The 18565-nt window shown below is 34.4% G+C and overlaps 1 protein-coding gene across 1 annotated transcript in view; it reads left to right on the forward strand.

Annotated features, from left to right (window-relative positions):
- The window catches only part of LOC123538281 (alpha-1,6-mannosylglycoprotein 6-beta-N-acetylglucosaminyltransferase A-like), a 61384-nt gene that overhangs the window by 25096 nt on the left and 17723 nt on the right, over nucleotides 1–18565 (forward strand). The window contains exons 8-13 of the mRNA XM_053530412.1: nucleotides 216–386; nucleotides 1057–1123; nucleotides 2968–3070; nucleotides 16159–16293; nucleotides 17072–17205; nucleotides 18034–18158. Coding sequence (XP_053386387.1) covers nucleotides 216–386; nucleotides 1057–1123; nucleotides 2968–3070; nucleotides 16159–16293; nucleotides 17072–17205; nucleotides 18034–18158 — 735 coding nt within the window. The remainder of the gene's footprint in view (nucleotides 1–215; nucleotides 387–1056; nucleotides 1124–2967; nucleotides 3071–16158; nucleotides 16294–17071; nucleotides 17206–18033; nucleotides 18159–18565) is intronic.

Here is an 18565-nt window from a genome sequence, read left to right on the forward strand (position 1 = left end):
TAATTGATTGAAATAACTTACTGTGAAATCATTAATATTCATTGGAGACTAATTTTCGTGGATTTCGTGGTTGAGTTTAAGCAAAATTCCCATTTTTTTTTTGTTCAAAAGTTGAAATCAAATTCTTATCCCCACGAAATTGCTGTTTTGACCCAAACCACGAGATTTCATACCCACGAAGTTTAATGATTTTACAGTATTATAAATCATTACAGGCTAATATAACGACGGACCTCAGTGGGCTGATGGAACTGCTGAAAGACCCGAATGAACGGCAGGGTTATGCTTGGATCCGTATGAGGATTAAACGCATCTGGCCAAGGTGGGAGGAGGCCATTAAAAAATTAGCCCAGAAACAAGATTTATCAAAGAGAAGCCCTAAAAAGGTAAGTTGTGTAATAAGAAGTATTAGTTATGGTTGAGGATAAAATTTGAACAAAATGCTAAATTTTATTTTGCTTTTGAGGTGTGAAGGCATAGTATGGAAACTTTGATGTAAACAAATGTAAGTGACAGTGAAAGGTTCTGTTAAAGATCTTTTGAGCAAAATGTCATATTTTAATGCTGGAAGTTACACAAGGCAGTTATAAATTGCCATTTGAAAATTTTTTTAATCATGAAAATAATTATAGAGTTATGCAAATTTCCATAGCTAATACCTGGAAAAAATAATTGATTTAACTTGAGGGATAAAACTTGGTCATTTATAGTTTAGCTAGTCTAAACATTCAGTCAGCAATCAAGGGTTTTCAGTTTCTTACACACTTCCTGGTCTGTTAGTACTTATAAATTGAATTCAGTAAATGGATAACTTATTGGATAAATAAAGCAGTTGCTTATAGTTACATACAGTTTATGGAACCATAAAATAGGTTATAGAAGAATAATTTGCCTAATGGATTAAGAAACTACTTTCACCTTGCTTAACTCAGTTACTGCATAACTTGATTTCATTAGAAGGTCAATGAATGATGTAAAACCTGTGTTGAGTGTACATAGTTATCTGACAGACAATGTTATTGCACTTTTATGTAACTTTCGTTCGCTGATTTTCAGATTCTGGTACATTTGGGATTACTTTCAAAGCAGTCTGGATGGAAATTTGCTGAAATGCAGTTTAAAGGTATACAATCAAACCAGTGTTATGCCGCTGTGTTTAAGGCAGTGATACAGCCTTTTATGTTCTTATTTCATCTTGTCTCAAACAACTGCCAGTCTTAAGTAGCCAGGCTTATCACCCCCTAACCTATCTGCTTAAGACATGTTGAAATAATATTAAAGTGCATTTTGGAAGTTAGCTGATTGGCTGTTTAAGGCAAGTGGCTGCTTATTAATAATGACCGCTACATCAGGTTCAGTCTGTATATCTATATATTAATGAAATAAAAGTACAACTTGCATTAAGAGACCACCAACAGGAACAACAAAAAAATGATCTTTTAACACAGTAGTCTCTTCATACAACACAATTGACATTTCTTTGATTTAAGACATTTACAGATAGGCAGGTTACAAATTGCCAATAAATACATGTATGTTTTCACATGGTCTGCTGACAGATCCTTTATCTGGTATGTTGGTCTTTGGTCAGTTTAGATTATTCATTTGTTGAATTCGCCAAGTTGCCTCTGGCCAGTATGTTTCCTTGGTGTGTTACATTTACCTTTTTGCCTTGGGCCAGCATGGATTCTTGATCAGTTGCACTGGCCTTGTGTCCTTGGGTCAGTATGGATCCTTGATCTGATGCATTGATCTTTTGGCCTTGGGCCAATATGAATCCTTGATTTGTTGCATTGGACTTGTGGCCCTGGGCCAATATAGATACTTGATTTAATGCATTGATCTTGTGGCCTTGGGCCAATATGAATCCTTGATGTGTTGCATTGACCGTGTGACCTTGGCATGAAATGGGCCAGTATAGATATTTTATTTATTGCATTGAGTGTGTGGCATTAGGCTGCTCAGTGATCTCTTGCATTGACTTTTTGGCCTTGGGCAAAACTGAATCAATGATACTGTTGCAATGGCCTTGGGCCTATATATATCTTTGAATTGTTGTGTTGACCATGTGGCCTTGAGCTAATATGGATCATAGTTTTGTCACAGTGTATGTGTGCCCCTGGAACAAAAAAAAAAGTTACCGTGTACATAGCCGATTTATTTCCACATGTAATAGCAATAAAACATACTTTGGAATAGAAACACTTAAAACAATATAAGTTGTGCTGATTTTCAAAACCCAGGACAAATTAAAACTTTAAAAACAATAATGTTTCTGTCTCAAACACTTCTTGTCACGTCAGTTCTGCTATTAAGATACACAATGCAGTGTTTATTACGTATTTTGTAAGTTCTTCATACCCGTTGTCTGATTAAATCACAGGTGTATTTGTTTGTTAGGCCAGACAAAACTTTTTAATGGGTAATTATCTGTTAGCATCGGATTATTTTCATTAAGAAATTGTAATAAATTGTAACAAAACTGTTATGTCAGAAGTATAAGTATTTACCGACGTCAATGTTTTTACTAAAAAGCAAAATATATGACATCCGTATCTTCAGTATTTCGGTACTCGAAAATATGCCGGTTTTTAAACTGTTCCTGAATATATGTACTCAAAAGATCGACGGACTCAAAAATAAGCCGATCTCGATAATAACCCACCAAATCCTTACGAAAATTTAAAATAAGCCGCGGCTTATTTTCGGGATTTCAGGGTACAGTAAAACATGTCAAGCAGCCTGCAAAGGGAGTGGGAAAAATAGGCTGCTTATAGCAGGTGGCTGCTTAATGAAGGTAATTTATAGTGTGAATGACCATTTAGGGAAATGAGACACTGGCTGCTTAAGACAGGTTGGTAGCTTAATAGAGGTGACTGCTAAAGCAGGTTAACTAACTGTATAGTCTTTAACTTCTTACAGTGTTAATGATATTCAATGTGTATCTTTTTGTACTTGCCATTTAAGGTGGGCCGTTGGGTGAACTGGTACAATGGTCAGACCTTATTACAGCCCTGTATGTGTTAGGACATCAATTGACTATTACAAGTGAAACGGACCAGCTTAGCAGGTACAATGTCTCTGTTTTGTTACATCTTGGGTCAAAGCAACTTTTTCACAGGTTTTGTTTAAAGATTATAGATTTAAGTTGAATAAAATACTTATAAAGGTGAATGTTTATACACATTTTGGTATATATTGCAAGACTGAACAAAAGTTATGCTAATCTTTTTTTTATCAAAAATGGATCCAAAACCTTTGTTTTCAGATTTTCTTTGTTTTATGGACATTTTAACAAAATTAAAAGTGGATTCCAAAAAGACTTTTAAAGTAGTGGAGATCTTGTGGTAAGGGTGTCAGGCGCTTATCACAGAGGTTACAGGTTCAAGCTCAAGGGTTTTCAGAAGCACACATTGTATAACACTAGTACTGGTTTTTCCAGGAGTAGAAATTGAGTGATTCAGATAAGCTTCAAGCTACTATCGCAATTGAGCTAAAAGGATAATAATTGAGCCATGCCATGAGAAAACCAACATAGTGGCTTTGCGACCAGCGTGGATCCAGACCAGCCTGCGCATCCGCGCAGTCTGGTCAGGATCCATGCTGTTCGCTTTTAGAGCCTGTTGCAGTTAGAGAAACTGTCGGCGAACAGCATGGATCCTGACCAGACTTCGCGGATGGGCAGGCTGGTCTGGATCCACGCTGGTCGCAAAGCCACTATGTTGGATTTCTCATGGCGCAGCTCATTTAAACTTTCTGATCACTTAGGAGATATGAATATTACCAAAATTTACATTTCAAACTGTGAACAGGTTGCTTTTTTTTAAAGTAAACTGTCTGTTATACAAGTTGCTATAGATAAGAAATAGGAGGCAGTTTAATACTGTAAAAGCGCATATTTTTACTGGGTCATTATTTCACGAATTAAAAATTTTAGGTATGTTTCGATGGTTTAATATTGGCGAAATTGTAAAAATTGTATCCTACTTGATTTGAATTTTACTAATCGTTAACATTTATGCAAGGATTAATTTTCGCAAGATGTAAGATTGCAAATAGAGCAAAAATTAAACAGTTGAGAAAATTTTCTGCATTTACAGTATTTAGTAGCAGACATGTCTCTTATTGAGGTAGTTTAGATTATTTTAGCATGTTTTGCATAAAAAAATTTATATGCATAATAGTAGTCAGTGATTGTAAACTTGTTAAATTTATATCTGTTTTATTCAAAATGTAACTATATAAAATCAGTTTTGGCCCATTTGATTATTCTTTTTCTTTTCATGCATTTTACATTTTCATGAAAAACATTTTTTTCCCCCAATTCTTTCCATATTTATCAAAAATATGTTCAGTGTTTCTCTAATATTGTCCTTATTTAGCAAAGAAAAATGTTCAGTGTCCCCCAATTCTGTCCTTATTTATCGAAGAAAAATATTCAATGTTTCCCCAATTTCTTCCCTTATTTATCGAAGAAAAATGTTCAGTGTTTCCTATTTATCAAAGAAAAATATTCAGTGTTCCCCAATTCTGTCCTTATTTATCGGAGAAAAATATTCAGTGTTTCCCCAAATTCTTTCCTTATTTATCGAAGAAAAATATTCAGTGTTTCCCCAAATTCTTTCCTTATTTATCGGAGAAAAATATTCAGTGTTTCCCCATATTCTTTCCTTATTTATCGAAGAAAAATATTCAGTGTTTCCCCAGATTCTTTCCTTACTTATCAAAGAAAAATGTTAAGTGTTCCCCAATTCTGTCCTTATTTATCAAAGAAAAATGTTCAGTGTTCCCCAATTTTGTCCTTATTTATAAAAGAAAAAAGTACAGTGTATCCCAAGTTCTGTCCTTATTTATCAAAGAAAAATGTTCAGTGTTCCCCAGTTCTGTCCTTATTTATCAAAGAAAAATGTTCAGTGTTCCCCAATTCTGTCCTTATTTATCAAAGAAAAATGTTCAGTGTTTCCCCAGTTCTGTCCTTATTTATCAAAGAAAAATGTTCAGTGTATCCCCAATTCTGTCCTTATTTATAAAAGAAAAATGTTCAGTGTTTCCCCAATTCTGTCCTTATTTATCAAAGAAAAATGTTCAGTGTATCCCCAATTCTGTCCTTATTTATCAAAGAAAAATGTTCATTGTATCCCCAATTCTGTCCTTATTTATCAAAGAAAAATGTTCAGTGTTCCCCAGTTCCGTCCTTATTTATGGAAGAAAAATGTTCAGTTTTCCCCAAATTCTTTCCTTATTTATGGAAGAAAAATGTTCAGTGTTTACCCAAATTCTGTTAATAAAAGAAACAAGAAACATGTTTCTGAAAATGGTTCATGTTTATGGGAAAAAAAACATGTTTCTTCTTTTCCTTGTTTTCCTGAAAAATTTCTCTGTTTATGAAAGAAATCTTTTCCTTGTTTCCTCCCAAAATTTCCAAGTTCATGAAAGATACCTTTCCTGTTTCTCGAAAAAAAAAGAGTTCATGTTAATATTAAGAAAGAAACATTTGCCTTGTTTGCCGAAAATTGTCCTTGTCTACGTAAGAAACACATTTAATTGTTTATATTATTCATGTTTGTTTTTACAGAGTAGTTGCAAGGTGATGTAAGACCATATCTTGTAGGTTTTGGTGTTCACAAAATTAAATGTTCTTTGTGAAGCCTACTTTTAATTCCTAACTTGCTTTATGGAATGAAAATGAGCCGTGCCACGGGAAAACCAACATTGTGGCTTTGTGACCAGCAAGGATCCAGACCAGCCTGCGCATCCGTGCAGTCTGGTCAGGATCCATGCTGTTCACTTTCAAAGCCTATTTCAATCTGAGAAACCATTAGTGAACAGCATGGATCCTAACCAGACTGGTCTGGATCCATGTTGGTCACAAAGCCACTATGTTGGTTTTCCCATGGCGCGACTTAAATGTGCTCCACCCTTTTCAACTATTTCATTTTGTGCCATGCTTTTCTTAACAAAATTAACACATGATTTTTTTCACGGTCTTAAGGGAAAACATTTTTGAACCGCACCATGAGAAAACCAACATCGTGCATTTGCGACCAGCATGGATCCAGACCAGCCTGCACATTCGTGCAGTCTGGTCAGGATTCATACTGTTTGCTTAGAGTTTCTATAATTGCAATAGGGTTTGAAAGTGAACAGTATGGATCCTGACCAGAATGCGCTGATGCTGGATCCATGCTGGTCGCAAATGCACCATGTTGGTTTTTTCATGGTGCAGCTCAATTTTCATCAGTATTTTTTGTTCTTTCCAAGAAGAGTTTTCACTTATCATGCAGCGTTATCACCGAATAATTTTTTTTTGTCATGTGATTATTTTGCAAAATATACATCAGATTTAACTGTTAACTTATTGCATAAAACATGTGCTATGAAATCATGTAATAACTCATTAGGCTACTAAATCATTTAACATAATATGAGAAGACATTGTTTGATGCAATATTAGCTTAAAGTTCTTTTTGGAGACATAGGTTATAAAACTGTGTTTATAGGCCCATCTCTAAACTGGAGCATTTGATTGGCTTTTTCTATGTACAAATTTGAAATTGACCAATGGCAAGGCTGCATTAATGTTTTGGTAGCTATGGCCCTTTTTGGACCCTTTAACACAAATACAGATATATGAAAGTATTGAATACTTAACTTCCTCTGCAGTTTCCATCCAGTTTAAACGAAACTTGGTATACATCATGAACATAAAGTAGAAATGGGCATATTCTTGGACTTCCGTTTCCAGTTACTTTTTATACCCCCACAAAACGAAGTTTAGTGAGTTTGTCTGTAGATCGGTCTGTCTGTTGGTTTTCATGGTTTCCAGACAATAACTCATGAAAGGCTTGACAGATTTAAATAATTTTTGGTGCACAGGTATAACATCAGAAAATACAGGTCAAGTTCAAGATTGAGGTCAGTAGGTCAATGGGTCAATGTCATAGTGACCCTGAACAGTTAAATGGTTTGCGGATGATAACTTCAGAACACTTTGGCCTAGGATAATAATTTTTGGTACACAGGTATGACATCATTAGGTGTAACATCAGAAAATACAGGTCAAGTTTGACTTTTAGGTCAGTAGGTCAAAATTCAAGGTGACAGTGGCCCTGAACATTTAAATGGTATCTGGATGATTACTTGAGAACGCTTGGGCTTAGGATCATAAATTTTGGTACAAAGGTGTAACATCATGATATACAGGTCAGGTTTGACTTCTAGGTCAGTAGGTCAAAGGTCAATGTCACACTGATCCAGAACAGTTAAATAAATATTGACAAAAACTAGAGGCTTGTCCCATTAAAGGAGAAATGAGTTATTTAAATTTCCCATTAAGTAATTGATTAACAGTTAAACATCTTTAATTTGTGTTGAACTTTAATTTGCAAATTTGCTCTGATATGTCCTATTATAATTTTTTGCAAAAAGCTGGATTTTTAACATTATGCAGAAACGAATTTGTATTCAGTAGGATTTTTCTGATTCTAATTTTTCAAAATATTTTCAAAAAGTTTGATTCCTGGAATTTTCTGATGCTAACTTGTCCAAATATTTGTTTGATTCTTGATGGCTGAAACTCTTAGACTATTGTCGTAAGTAAAGTTCTTGCAAACAAGAAGTGTTTTTATAGTATATGCATGTATTGTGTATTACTGACTACTCATTTTACCTGTGTTTTGAACCATGTTATAATACCCGACAAACACTGTTTGTGGGGTATATAGGAGAGAGCTTGTTGGTCAGTCGGTCTGTCTGTCACAAGGACTAAAAACAGAAAAACAGTTTCCGGATAACAAAACTTAGTAGGGAGGTTGATCATGACCAGCAGATGACCCCTATTGATTTTGAGGTAAGTAGGTCAAAGGTCAAGGTCACAGATACCCAGAACAGTTTAACTTTGATGTTGGCTTACCATTGTGACAAGGCAGTATTGTGGGGTTATGATTCATCACTCCTTTTTTTAAAAAACTAAATTTGTTTAAGCATGATTTCAAATGTTTTCTGTTGACTTTGTCATCCTTTTTTCAACAATTTGTGCATGTAAATGCATGTCAAAGTAGTTATGAAAAAAAAAACATTTAAAGATTATTTTTGCATATGTTGAAAAAGGAATTTCTACCATCTAAAAATAATTTTTTGTATAGGTTGACAATCACTTTCCCTCAAACTTTTTTATCGAAATTCCTTGCTTTTGTTTTGTTTTATGAATAGTAGAATTTTATCTAACTCCTGTTTTCCTGTGTGGACACATGTCACAGGAATATACTTGCGTTGGCACCTGGCTAGTAACAATAGAACTCCTCTAATCTTGGCACCCGTCAATTCAAAGAAAAAGACTGCTTTAGAGGGGTTAATGGTTTAGTGGGGTTTTGTCAGTTTAAAAGTTCTATTTGAAAAAATATGCAGAAAATAAAGAAAACGTGTATTTTCATTACATTTTATTCTTATGTAAATATAAGGGGCTCCATGGCTGAGTGGCTGAAGTCGCTGACTTTGAATAATGTGCCCATCACCAGTGTAGGTTTGAAACCTTACTTGAGGTGTAACATTCTTCATGGGAGGGAGCCATCCAGCTGGCTTATGGAAAACTGATAGTTCAGCCTAGGTGCCTGTCCAAGCTTGAAATCCTATGGTCTTCCATTGCCACCAAAAGCTGAAAAAGGCAATATGATCTTAAATCTTAAATGTTTTCAGTGTCACATAATACTATAATTGTTAATAAATACCAAATAAATCTCTCTCCTTTTTTACGTCCGTTCGTTCGTTTGTTCGTCCGTCCGTCCGTACGACAACCAAATGGGACCATTTTGTCTAGCATCAATTACTTGATACTAATGCAGATGTAACCTGTGACCATTCCTCATTTTCAGACATCACCTGACCTCAGTTTGACCTTGACCTTGACCTCATTTTGGACTAAGGTTGCTGTATATGGGCCGTCTCTTGGTTAACCAAATGGGATCGTTGCATCTAGCATCAATACCACTTACAAGAATGAATTGATACTAATACAGATGTAACCTGTGACCATTCCTCATCTTCAAACATCACCTGACCTCAGTTTGACCTTGACCTTGACTTCATTTTGGACTTAGGTTGCTTTGTATCGACAAGGATGCCACCGGGGGCATCAAGTGTTTATTTATTGCTCCTTGTTTATTTTCTTTCTTTTTTTTCTTTTTTTAAAGAAATTTTATTGGAAATGCCCATTTTTACCATAAATGTTAGTTGATGACCAAAATGTTATGTGTCTTGTGATTAGGCAAATTTTAATTAGTATCTTAACAGATTTGTTCATGTGTTTTTGATGTTATTTATTTATTGTAGTGTTTTTTGGGTGGACATTGCTTTTAATAAGTTTCTCTGTGAAAGTGGTAAAAATAGTGGCAAATGTCAAGGAATTATTTACTCCATGCCTGACTTACACTGTTTTCATTTATATTTTATGTTACATTGTTTCAGAAGTGTGGCTGAATAGAATGGTAACTTTGAACTGCACATTTTTTATTGGTATACCATACCGTAAATATCCCAATTATAGTCCAGGCTTTTTATTAGCATCAGCATCAAGTCAGAAGTTTAGGATCGGCGTTTATTAGAGATATAGACTTTGCACATTGTCAACAAAATCATTTGAAGTTTAGGAAGAAAACCATGAAGTGAAATTTCCTCGTTAAGAAACCTCTAGGGGTGGGAGCATAATGCTTGATGAGCCGCGTCACGAGAAAAACCAACATAGTGGGTTTGCGACCAGCATGGATCCAGACCAGCCTGTGCATCCGCGCAGTTTGGTCAGGATCCATGCTGTTCCCTTTCAAAACCTATAGCAATTAGAGAAGCCATTAGCGAATAGCATGGATCCTGACCAGACTGCGCAAAAGCGCAGGCTGGTCTGGATCCATGCTGGTCGCAAACCCACTATGTTGGTTTTTCCATGGCACGGCTCTGACTGTAGTTTTTTAGGCTTTATTCCTTTGACTTCTCAGAACACACTTAAATCAGTTAAGTTAAAAAAGAATTGTGTTCTGGAATCTAGAAACATTTATGGACTGTTCTAAATAAAGCCTGATGCAGACAGAAAGAGTAATGTGATAAATATTTATTGCAATGTAAAGCAGGTCTTGGTTCCTGTCAACTATGAATAATCTCAATAGTGCCAGGTACCAAAGCAGAACAGTGTACACTTTATTCCTTAGACAACAGTTAGAAGATTACTCTAGAATTTTTTAGAACACTGTTCTGGGTGGTCAAAGGAATATAACTCTAATCTTCATAGCCGCTGTCTGACCTTAGTGTTAATGCTGCTATAAATAGATTAGTCTGTCAGAGATATTGTACAATTCATGTCATGTACACTTACCTCGAGTAAGTATTGCAAAAAATTGAAAATGTCTAGCATATGGTTGGTTGAAAAAAAGTAGGATTATCATTAAGGACAGAAAGGTCAATTACAAGTCAAGTTTCCAGGGAACTCAACATCGAAAAGAACATAATTTTTTAAAAGGGAAAGGCTATGTGAATAGAAAGGAAAATCTCGGTCAGTGGAGAGAAAGGAAAACAAAAAATCCCTGTCTATATTTTACTTCCAATTGTGGGATTGGTATTGAAAAGAAATCTTACCATTGCTAGGTATAGCAGAAGAAACATGACAATTTTTTTTAATTGGAAAGTAGTATAAGGACTCTAATTAGCACATGGGCAATACTTAGAATATTTATGGTATATATTTGAAGTTTGTTTTCTCTTTTAGACTAAATATAAACTTTTAACATTCAGCAATAGCACTATAATATACACATTTTTTTGTTTTTATCAGGGGACATTTACTTGTAATGTTTTTTGTTGCTGTAGGGAAATGCTTCTATTTACCGAGGGAATTACATATATATATATATATATATATATATATATATATATATATATATATATATATGCTCCACTTACAAAGAATATGGAGAACTGCTCTACTCAACCGGGCTTTAGTATCCACACCTTGGTTAAAGTTCTGTTGCATTGTCTTTTTGATGCACTTTCATTCTTTCTCTGTTATTACTGAATAGATTCTATTCAGACTTAAAATGTAGTTGTTCCTCATTATTACCCACATCATTTTACACTAGAGCCATAAATTTTACACCAATATAATTTATTTAGAATAATGTCTCTTCTTTTTGATTCAGTGCTGTCTGTCTGTCTGTCTGTTACAAAGTCGTGCAGCTCCCCTGACACCACAAGGTGGATTTACATCAAACTTCACAAAAGTGACCATAGCTTATCCTAGTGGTGCATTTTCTTAAAAATTAGCGTATTCAAGTTCACTGATTATAATCTGAGTTATGATTCCAGATTTGTGAAATGTTACGATGTTTTGACCACTTCTCTTGTTTAATTTGCGGGATTTCCACCAAACCTTACAGGAATGATCAGTGCAAAGCATCATTGTACATAATAGTGGCATGTTCAGTAATTTTCAGTGAGTTATGGCCCTTGATTTGGCATATTTTACCTTGTCAATGCAACTGCTCTCATACCACCAGATTACCCCAAACTTCACAAAATTAATCATTACCAAGCTTGGTTGTGCATAGTTTTGGCATGTTTTTGATTAAAATTCAGCAGAGTCATGGCCTTTGAGCTATCGAATTTTATGAGGTTTTTGTTCACTGTCATATACTATTTAGATTTCAACTAAACCTTACAGGAGTGATCAGTGCCAAGCGTTATTGTGCATATTGTATGCAAACTAAGATTTATAAATTTCCAGCGAATTTATGGCCCTTGATTTGTCATATTTTACTATCTAATATTGCTTGACAAACCATTGGGCTGAAGTTCACAGAACTGCATAAAAATTAGTTATTCATCTCATTGACATTTTACAGTTTAATAATTTTCAGCAGAGTTATGACCCTTGATTTGACAAATTCTGTGATGTCTCTGTTCCTCCTATACAAAACTTCAGTGATCAGTGCTAAACCTGGTGATTCCACTGGAGTTATGACCCTTAATTGCTGGCATTTTAGAATGCATGCATGTTAAGTAGTGGAAGACATATTATGTTTCTGATGAAAAACTATCTTTAGTTTTTGGATAATTTTGATGAACTTTCACTTTATGTGTGTTATAACTGTATGGATTTGATTTTTCCACATCAACACCCCGCTTAGCTCAGTAGGGAGAGCGTTGGTCTACGATCGCGGGGTCGCGAGTTCGATCCTCGGGCGGGGCGTTTGTTCTCCGTGACGATTTGATGAAAAACATTGTGTCTGAAATCATTCGTCCTCCACCTCTGATAATTCATGTGGGGAAGTTGGCAGTTACTTGCGGAAAACAGGTTTGTACTGGTACAGAATCCAGGAACACTGGTTAGGTTAACTGCCCGCCTAACATGACTGAAATACTGTTGAAAAACGGCGTTAAACCCAAAACAGACAAACAAACAAACATCAACACCCACACCATAAGACAAGGTCAGTATATCCAGCTGATATAGGTTATAAATTATGCCCTCTTTTTACTTAGAATTTCAGGTTAAAGTTGTTACGCTTCTTCATGTTATCTAGATTCTGAATAGTTTTGAATTCTTCCACAATTATGACACAAGGTACATTGCGGTGGCAGAAATATTTAATGCACTATGTCTCTGTTATATATTACAGTAAGTCCATTTTTAGCTCGACTTTTCGAAGAAAAAGTAGAGCTATTGTACTCTCCCCGGCGTCGGCGTCGCCATTGGTTAAAGTTTTTGATAAAGTCAAATGTCTCTGTTTCTATCAAAGCTATTGACTTGAAACTTAAAATAGTTATTTACCATCTAAGTATACACCAGGAGAAACAATCCCCATAACTCTGATTTGAATTTTGACAGAATTATGCCCCTTTTTAACTTAATATTTTTGTTAAAATTTTTGATAAAGTCAGATATCTCGGTTACTATGAAAGCTTTTGACTTGAAACTCAAAATAGTTATTGACTATCAAAATCTACACCAGGAGATACAATTCACATAAATCTGATCGAATTTTGACAGAATTATGCCCCTTTTTAACTTACAGTTTTTGGTTAAAGTTTTTGATGAAGTCAAATATCTCTATTACTAGCAAAGCTTTTGACTTGAAACTTAAAATACTTGTTTACCATCAAAGTCTACACCAGGAGAAACAATCCCCATAACTCTGATTTGAATTTTGACACAATTATGTCCCTTTTCAACTTAGATTTTTTTTTTGTAAATTTTTTTTATAAAGTCAAATGTCTCTGGTACTATTAAAGCTTTTGACATGAAACTCAAAATAGTTATTTACTATCAAAGTCTACGCCAGGAGACACAATTCCCATAACTCTGATTTGAATTTTGACAGAGTTATGTCCCTTTTTAACTTGGATTTTTATTTTTACTGGCAAAGCTCTATTTCAGAGTCAAGCACTGAGAAAAGTCGAGCGTGCTGTCTTAAGGACAGCTCTTGTTATACACTTGTACTGTATCTCTGTTACCATTATTACTTGGATTGCTAAGTATTGACTGTTGTTAAACATGATCCAAATCTGAGGATTTAAATACACGAGTGGTGGCTCTTTCAGTTTCCACAATGATGCCATTTTTCATGATCCAGCACTGAAATAGTCTAGTGTGCTGTCGCCTCTGACAGCTCATATTGTTTTTTTTAATTGGTTTACTTGATTTTTATTGTGGGAGTTACACTTAATTGTTTTTTGTTTAAAAGTTATATTTAATTGTTATCTAATGAGCTTTACTTGAAGCTAATCTTGTGGCAATTGTTTTGTTTGTGATTGGTCAGTTTCCGTCAACTTCTGGCGTTTCGCCAGACTGACCCAACACAGCAGTTCAGTGGTAAGATGCCAGACTGCCAAACTTGGGGCCACTAGGGCCCACATTCATCAAGGTTTAAAGTAGGAAATTTAAACTTAAGACTATAAATCTGTAAAACTTCAAAATTTTGGTAACTTTAGATAAAAAAGTACAATTGACTTAAATTTTGCAGAATGTTTTCTTGTAGGATAGTTATATTATATTTGAGCAAAGTTTCATTAAAAAAAGTTTTAAAATATACTGAACAGGAAAAGAAACTATCCAAATTTATAAATGTGTTTTTTATTTGAAAACTTTAATTCATAAATCACTTGTGTTTTTTTTACCGGTATATCACAATACACTTGATGAACTTCACGTGTAAAATTTTAAAATATCAGTCAAATGTGAAGCCAGTAGTCCCACTATAGCCGTTTTGCACGAAATTCACGTTTGCCTGTAATTAGTAATTTATTTTGTGAAATTTTATTGTTAGTGGAAATATTGATAATTGGCTAACTCAAAAAACAGCAGAAAGTCAATTAAAAAATATTGTTGGTTGCACCGCACGACTGAATCAAATTAAGCGCGAGCGCCCAATTGGGATGTTACAATGCAACAGACGCGCAGAAGATACAGCCTTTCAAACGGCTATTGTGGGACTACTGACTTCACGATTGATTGATTTTTAAAAACTTATCATGCGAAGATCTTCAAGTGTAATTTTGGTAGGAAGAAACGATTCAAGTTTGAAAATTTTTATTTTTTTATTTCAAAATATACCAGTTATACATTTGGATAGTTTCTTTTGCTGTTCAGTATAGAACAAAAAGTAATTTTAGCATGTTAATGTCAAAGTTTCAGCTTTAAAAATGTTGATGAATACAGAGCTAGTTTGAGCATCCACTCATCCTTATTGAATTACTAATAAATTACTAATAGTCTTCCAGGTTAGACAATTGATATCATTGTAAAGTGCTTTATATCTTGCATAATAAAAATAACCTAGAAAAGCATCAGGCATTCGAGCAGTTTCTCTATTCTTCTAGTTGAGTTACCTGCAACTGGTGGCAACTACTAATAAATGAAAATACACACATGCATTCACTATCTTTATGACTAAAGCCATGTCATTTCGAAATGTACATTTATAGCTCTTTTTAACCAGTTGATGTACATTTTAACAAGTTGATTCTTGAATTTTTAATCCCCTCCCGGTATAACACTGGACCTACTTCGGTAGGGATTTCTGTATTGCCATTGCAATACTTTACATACCAAAAGTATTATTTTCTCGTTTATTTAATTTGTTGCTAATTTCAGCAACTTTTTGAATTCTTTTTTGGTAAGATGTAATTTGTAGCAATTTTTTTAACCAAAAGCACAAGAAAGCTATAATTAATTTTTTCTTGATTTTTGCTGCTTCATTTAGATTTAGCACTAATCATAACATATTGCTGTAAAGTAAATTATTTTCATGATCATTGAATTTCATGGGTTTAATCAAAACGGCTATTTCAAGGAGTTGTGAATTTGAGAAACATAAAATGAATTTTATTCATTCAATGAGATTGAATTTCATAGATTGAGTAAACCAGGAAATCCACATTGAAAATTTTAAAAAAAATGTTTGCTATGGCATCAAATACTTTTGACAAGAAGTGGGTACTGCGATAACTATAAAATTACAATAGATTATTTTATGAAACCTGGAACATAGCAAGAATAAAGTATGAAAAATATACATAATGATGAATTTTGTTAGTTTCTCTGCCAGTTTGCCCATACATTTGTCTGTCATTTAGCCACAAAAGATGGATTCTGTGATAACTGTAAAGTGACTGGAGATTTGCTTATAAAACGTGATTTGTTAGATATAGAGAATATAACTTTTATTTTGCTACTTCTAAAATTCGGGTTGCTATGGAAATGAAAAGTTTTCTATATTTCAGTATGAGTGATCAATTTAATACAATGCTCCTTCCAGCAGGGAACTTTTATTGCTGTGCAATTATTTTGCTTCTGTTATTGCAGCGAAAGGTGAAGACATTTTTTCCGTCTTGCAAATAAATTTCTTTTTAGTGGTGTTTGAGCCCATAAAGGAAAGTCATTATCTGGCAGTTTCAACAAATTTTAGTTTCAAAGTACAGTGGAAACCCCCTTTTACCAAACAGGGTATGAACCAAAAGAAAAGTGAAAAGTTTCTAGCGGTTTCCAAATCTCAGGGATTTTGTTCAGTAGAAGGGAATTATTCCAAACATAGACAAAAGTTCAGTTTCAAGGGTTTTCCACATTTAAGAGGTTTCTGTGTAGAATTTTAATTTGCATATTTGTTTGTATGTTTACAGCATTGTTTCCCAGCTGCCAGCAGCCAACTCTCCTTGCCAGAGTCGCAAAGACCTTCCAGTAGACATTATATACATAGACATTGTGGGTCTGAAACAGTTCAAAAAATATGTGAAAAATGGATATGGCAAGTTCAGGTACTTAGAGAAGTATTCATACATTATTTCTGTTTGAGTTGATGTTTAGCTGACCCACAGGTGCTTGGAGCTGTATCAGTAAATATATGCATTACCATATCCCACCCGCCTTATATACTATGAAGAGATCTAACCTGCGTATATATTATGTTCAAACACCTGTGGCTAACCTAAACTTTGTGACCATAAGACTGAAAAGGATTTTGACTCGGTAACTAAAGAACCTTATGACCTACAATCAACAGCTTAGGATAATTGCCACTGGTCATTAAATTGTCTCTATTCATTCTTTGGGCCAGTAGGTCAAAGGTCAAGGTCATAATGATCTTGGGACTGAAAATGGGACAGGCCTTTACAGTGGGCATACATATTTTACACACCCATGTTGTTCAGGTATTGTTTTTAAAAAAGAAAGATGTCAAGCATTGTGTAAGATGTACAAAATTAGTTGCATACTTTGCAGACATGAAACTGTTTTATATACTAAGATGTTATACAGCAACCATGTTGAAAAATGTGTTAAATCAGTCATGTATGATTTAGGTTGGGAGTGCATATTGCGTCAGTGGGGTTAAGTTTCTATTCATAAACAGTTTGTGAATGATTTTCTATACAAATTTAGTTAAGAATGTGATGTTGTGTAGAAAGTTTAATAAGATGGAAAGTTTATGGGCTTTTTTGTATGGCCACTAAGGTCAAAGCCACTTTTACTTAAAATAGAAAATGTTTGAAAAAAAAACTTGGTTTTCATGTATTTCCACATCTGTTATCATTTCAGTTGCCTGCTGAGAATCTTGGATTCTTTTGGCACAGAGCCAGCTTTTAATCTTCGATCTTTTGCCAAGCAACGGAAGAAGTTAACATCATGGGGCGGGCAAGATTTAATGCCACAACAGTTCTTCAACATGTTTCGTAAGTTTATAGTTTTCCTTAATCTTCTAAATTACGTTGCTATAAAGTGTTTGTGAACGTTATATTTTTGCTTTTTCTTGTAGAGATACACGTATATTGAACTGTTAATAAAAGGACAAGTCATGAATGATTCCCCCCAAAAATCTATAGATTGGGTAACTTTTGCATAGGCTTATTTGTAGTTTTGTTTGGGACAGGTTGCAAATTAAAATAGAAAATAGAAGTTTATGCATACTATTGTGGTCTTACCTGTTAAACAGTTTTGATCTTTGTATTTGAACAGTCTGTACATTGCATGCTTTAAAGGGAATTGCATACAGCTCCTTACAGAAGCTTTCAATTAAGGATTGTCTAACAATTTCCACTTGAAGTGTTTAGCCATTGCCAGCTCATGTCCATTAATTAAAAGTTCCGTAAGACTTTAAATTTATGTTAAAAATATGAAAAACAGCTGTCCAGATTGATGTTATGTATAATTACATGGCTAGGACTGAGCAAGGAAATATTGTAGCTTGTTCTTTATTCATATACAGTGACAATAGAGTTGCACTCAGCCTGTGATGGTTAGAAAGGCTCTACTTTTGATAAAAACCACTTAAACTTTCATTAGTAAGAGCTATAAAGGGAGGTAATCAAAGACAATGGATTCAGTAGTGCTTTCTTCTATGTTAATTAGAATTCTAAGGTTTGCAAATATTAGAGAATACAATTATCAGAAGTATGATGTAACAAGAAATTAATGTATTTTATGTTTAAAACAAAAAATGCGGCAGCTACATTTCAAACAACAGTAGTTTGAGCCTTTAACTGATGTGCCTTTTTTTCCAGCTCACAGCCCAGACAATTCCTTCATGGGTTTTGTGGTAGAGAGGCATTTAAATGAGTCCGATGTGAAAGATATAGAGAGAAGCAACATGGCAGTCGTGTATGGTAAAAATGATTATATGTGGAAGGTAAGCCAGTCAGTTTCATTTTATTGTAAAGACAAGGTAGGTTAAAGAAATATACAAGGCATTTGTACAAAATATTGAAGCAGAGGCAAGAATTCCAACCACATTTACTTGGTAGCAGTGGCTAGCAGTAACAAATCTTCATTCCTTTTAAAACTGTCTTTCTGCCACAACCCCGAGAAGGGTCATAGAAATAACACTGCTTAATATGATCCTCATTGCATAAAACCAATGACAGATCAACATTGTTTACTCATAAAGATAAGGTGAGGTTTATTTTGAGTCAGCAAGACTACACTATGTAAACAGAAGCTTGTATGAGCTGTTACAACAGATTATATTCTTACTTTCTTGCTGCCGTACTGCTTACATAGTTCTGATGAGAATATAAGTTATGTTAGCAAAAGTCT

Source organism: Mercenaria mercenaria, chromosome 18 (genome assembly GCF_021730395.1).
Source record: "Mercenaria mercenaria strain notata chromosome 18, MADL_Memer_1, whole genome shotgun sequence".
NCBI lineage: Eukaryota > Metazoa > Mollusca > Bivalvia > Venerida > Veneridae > Mercenaria > Mercenaria mercenaria.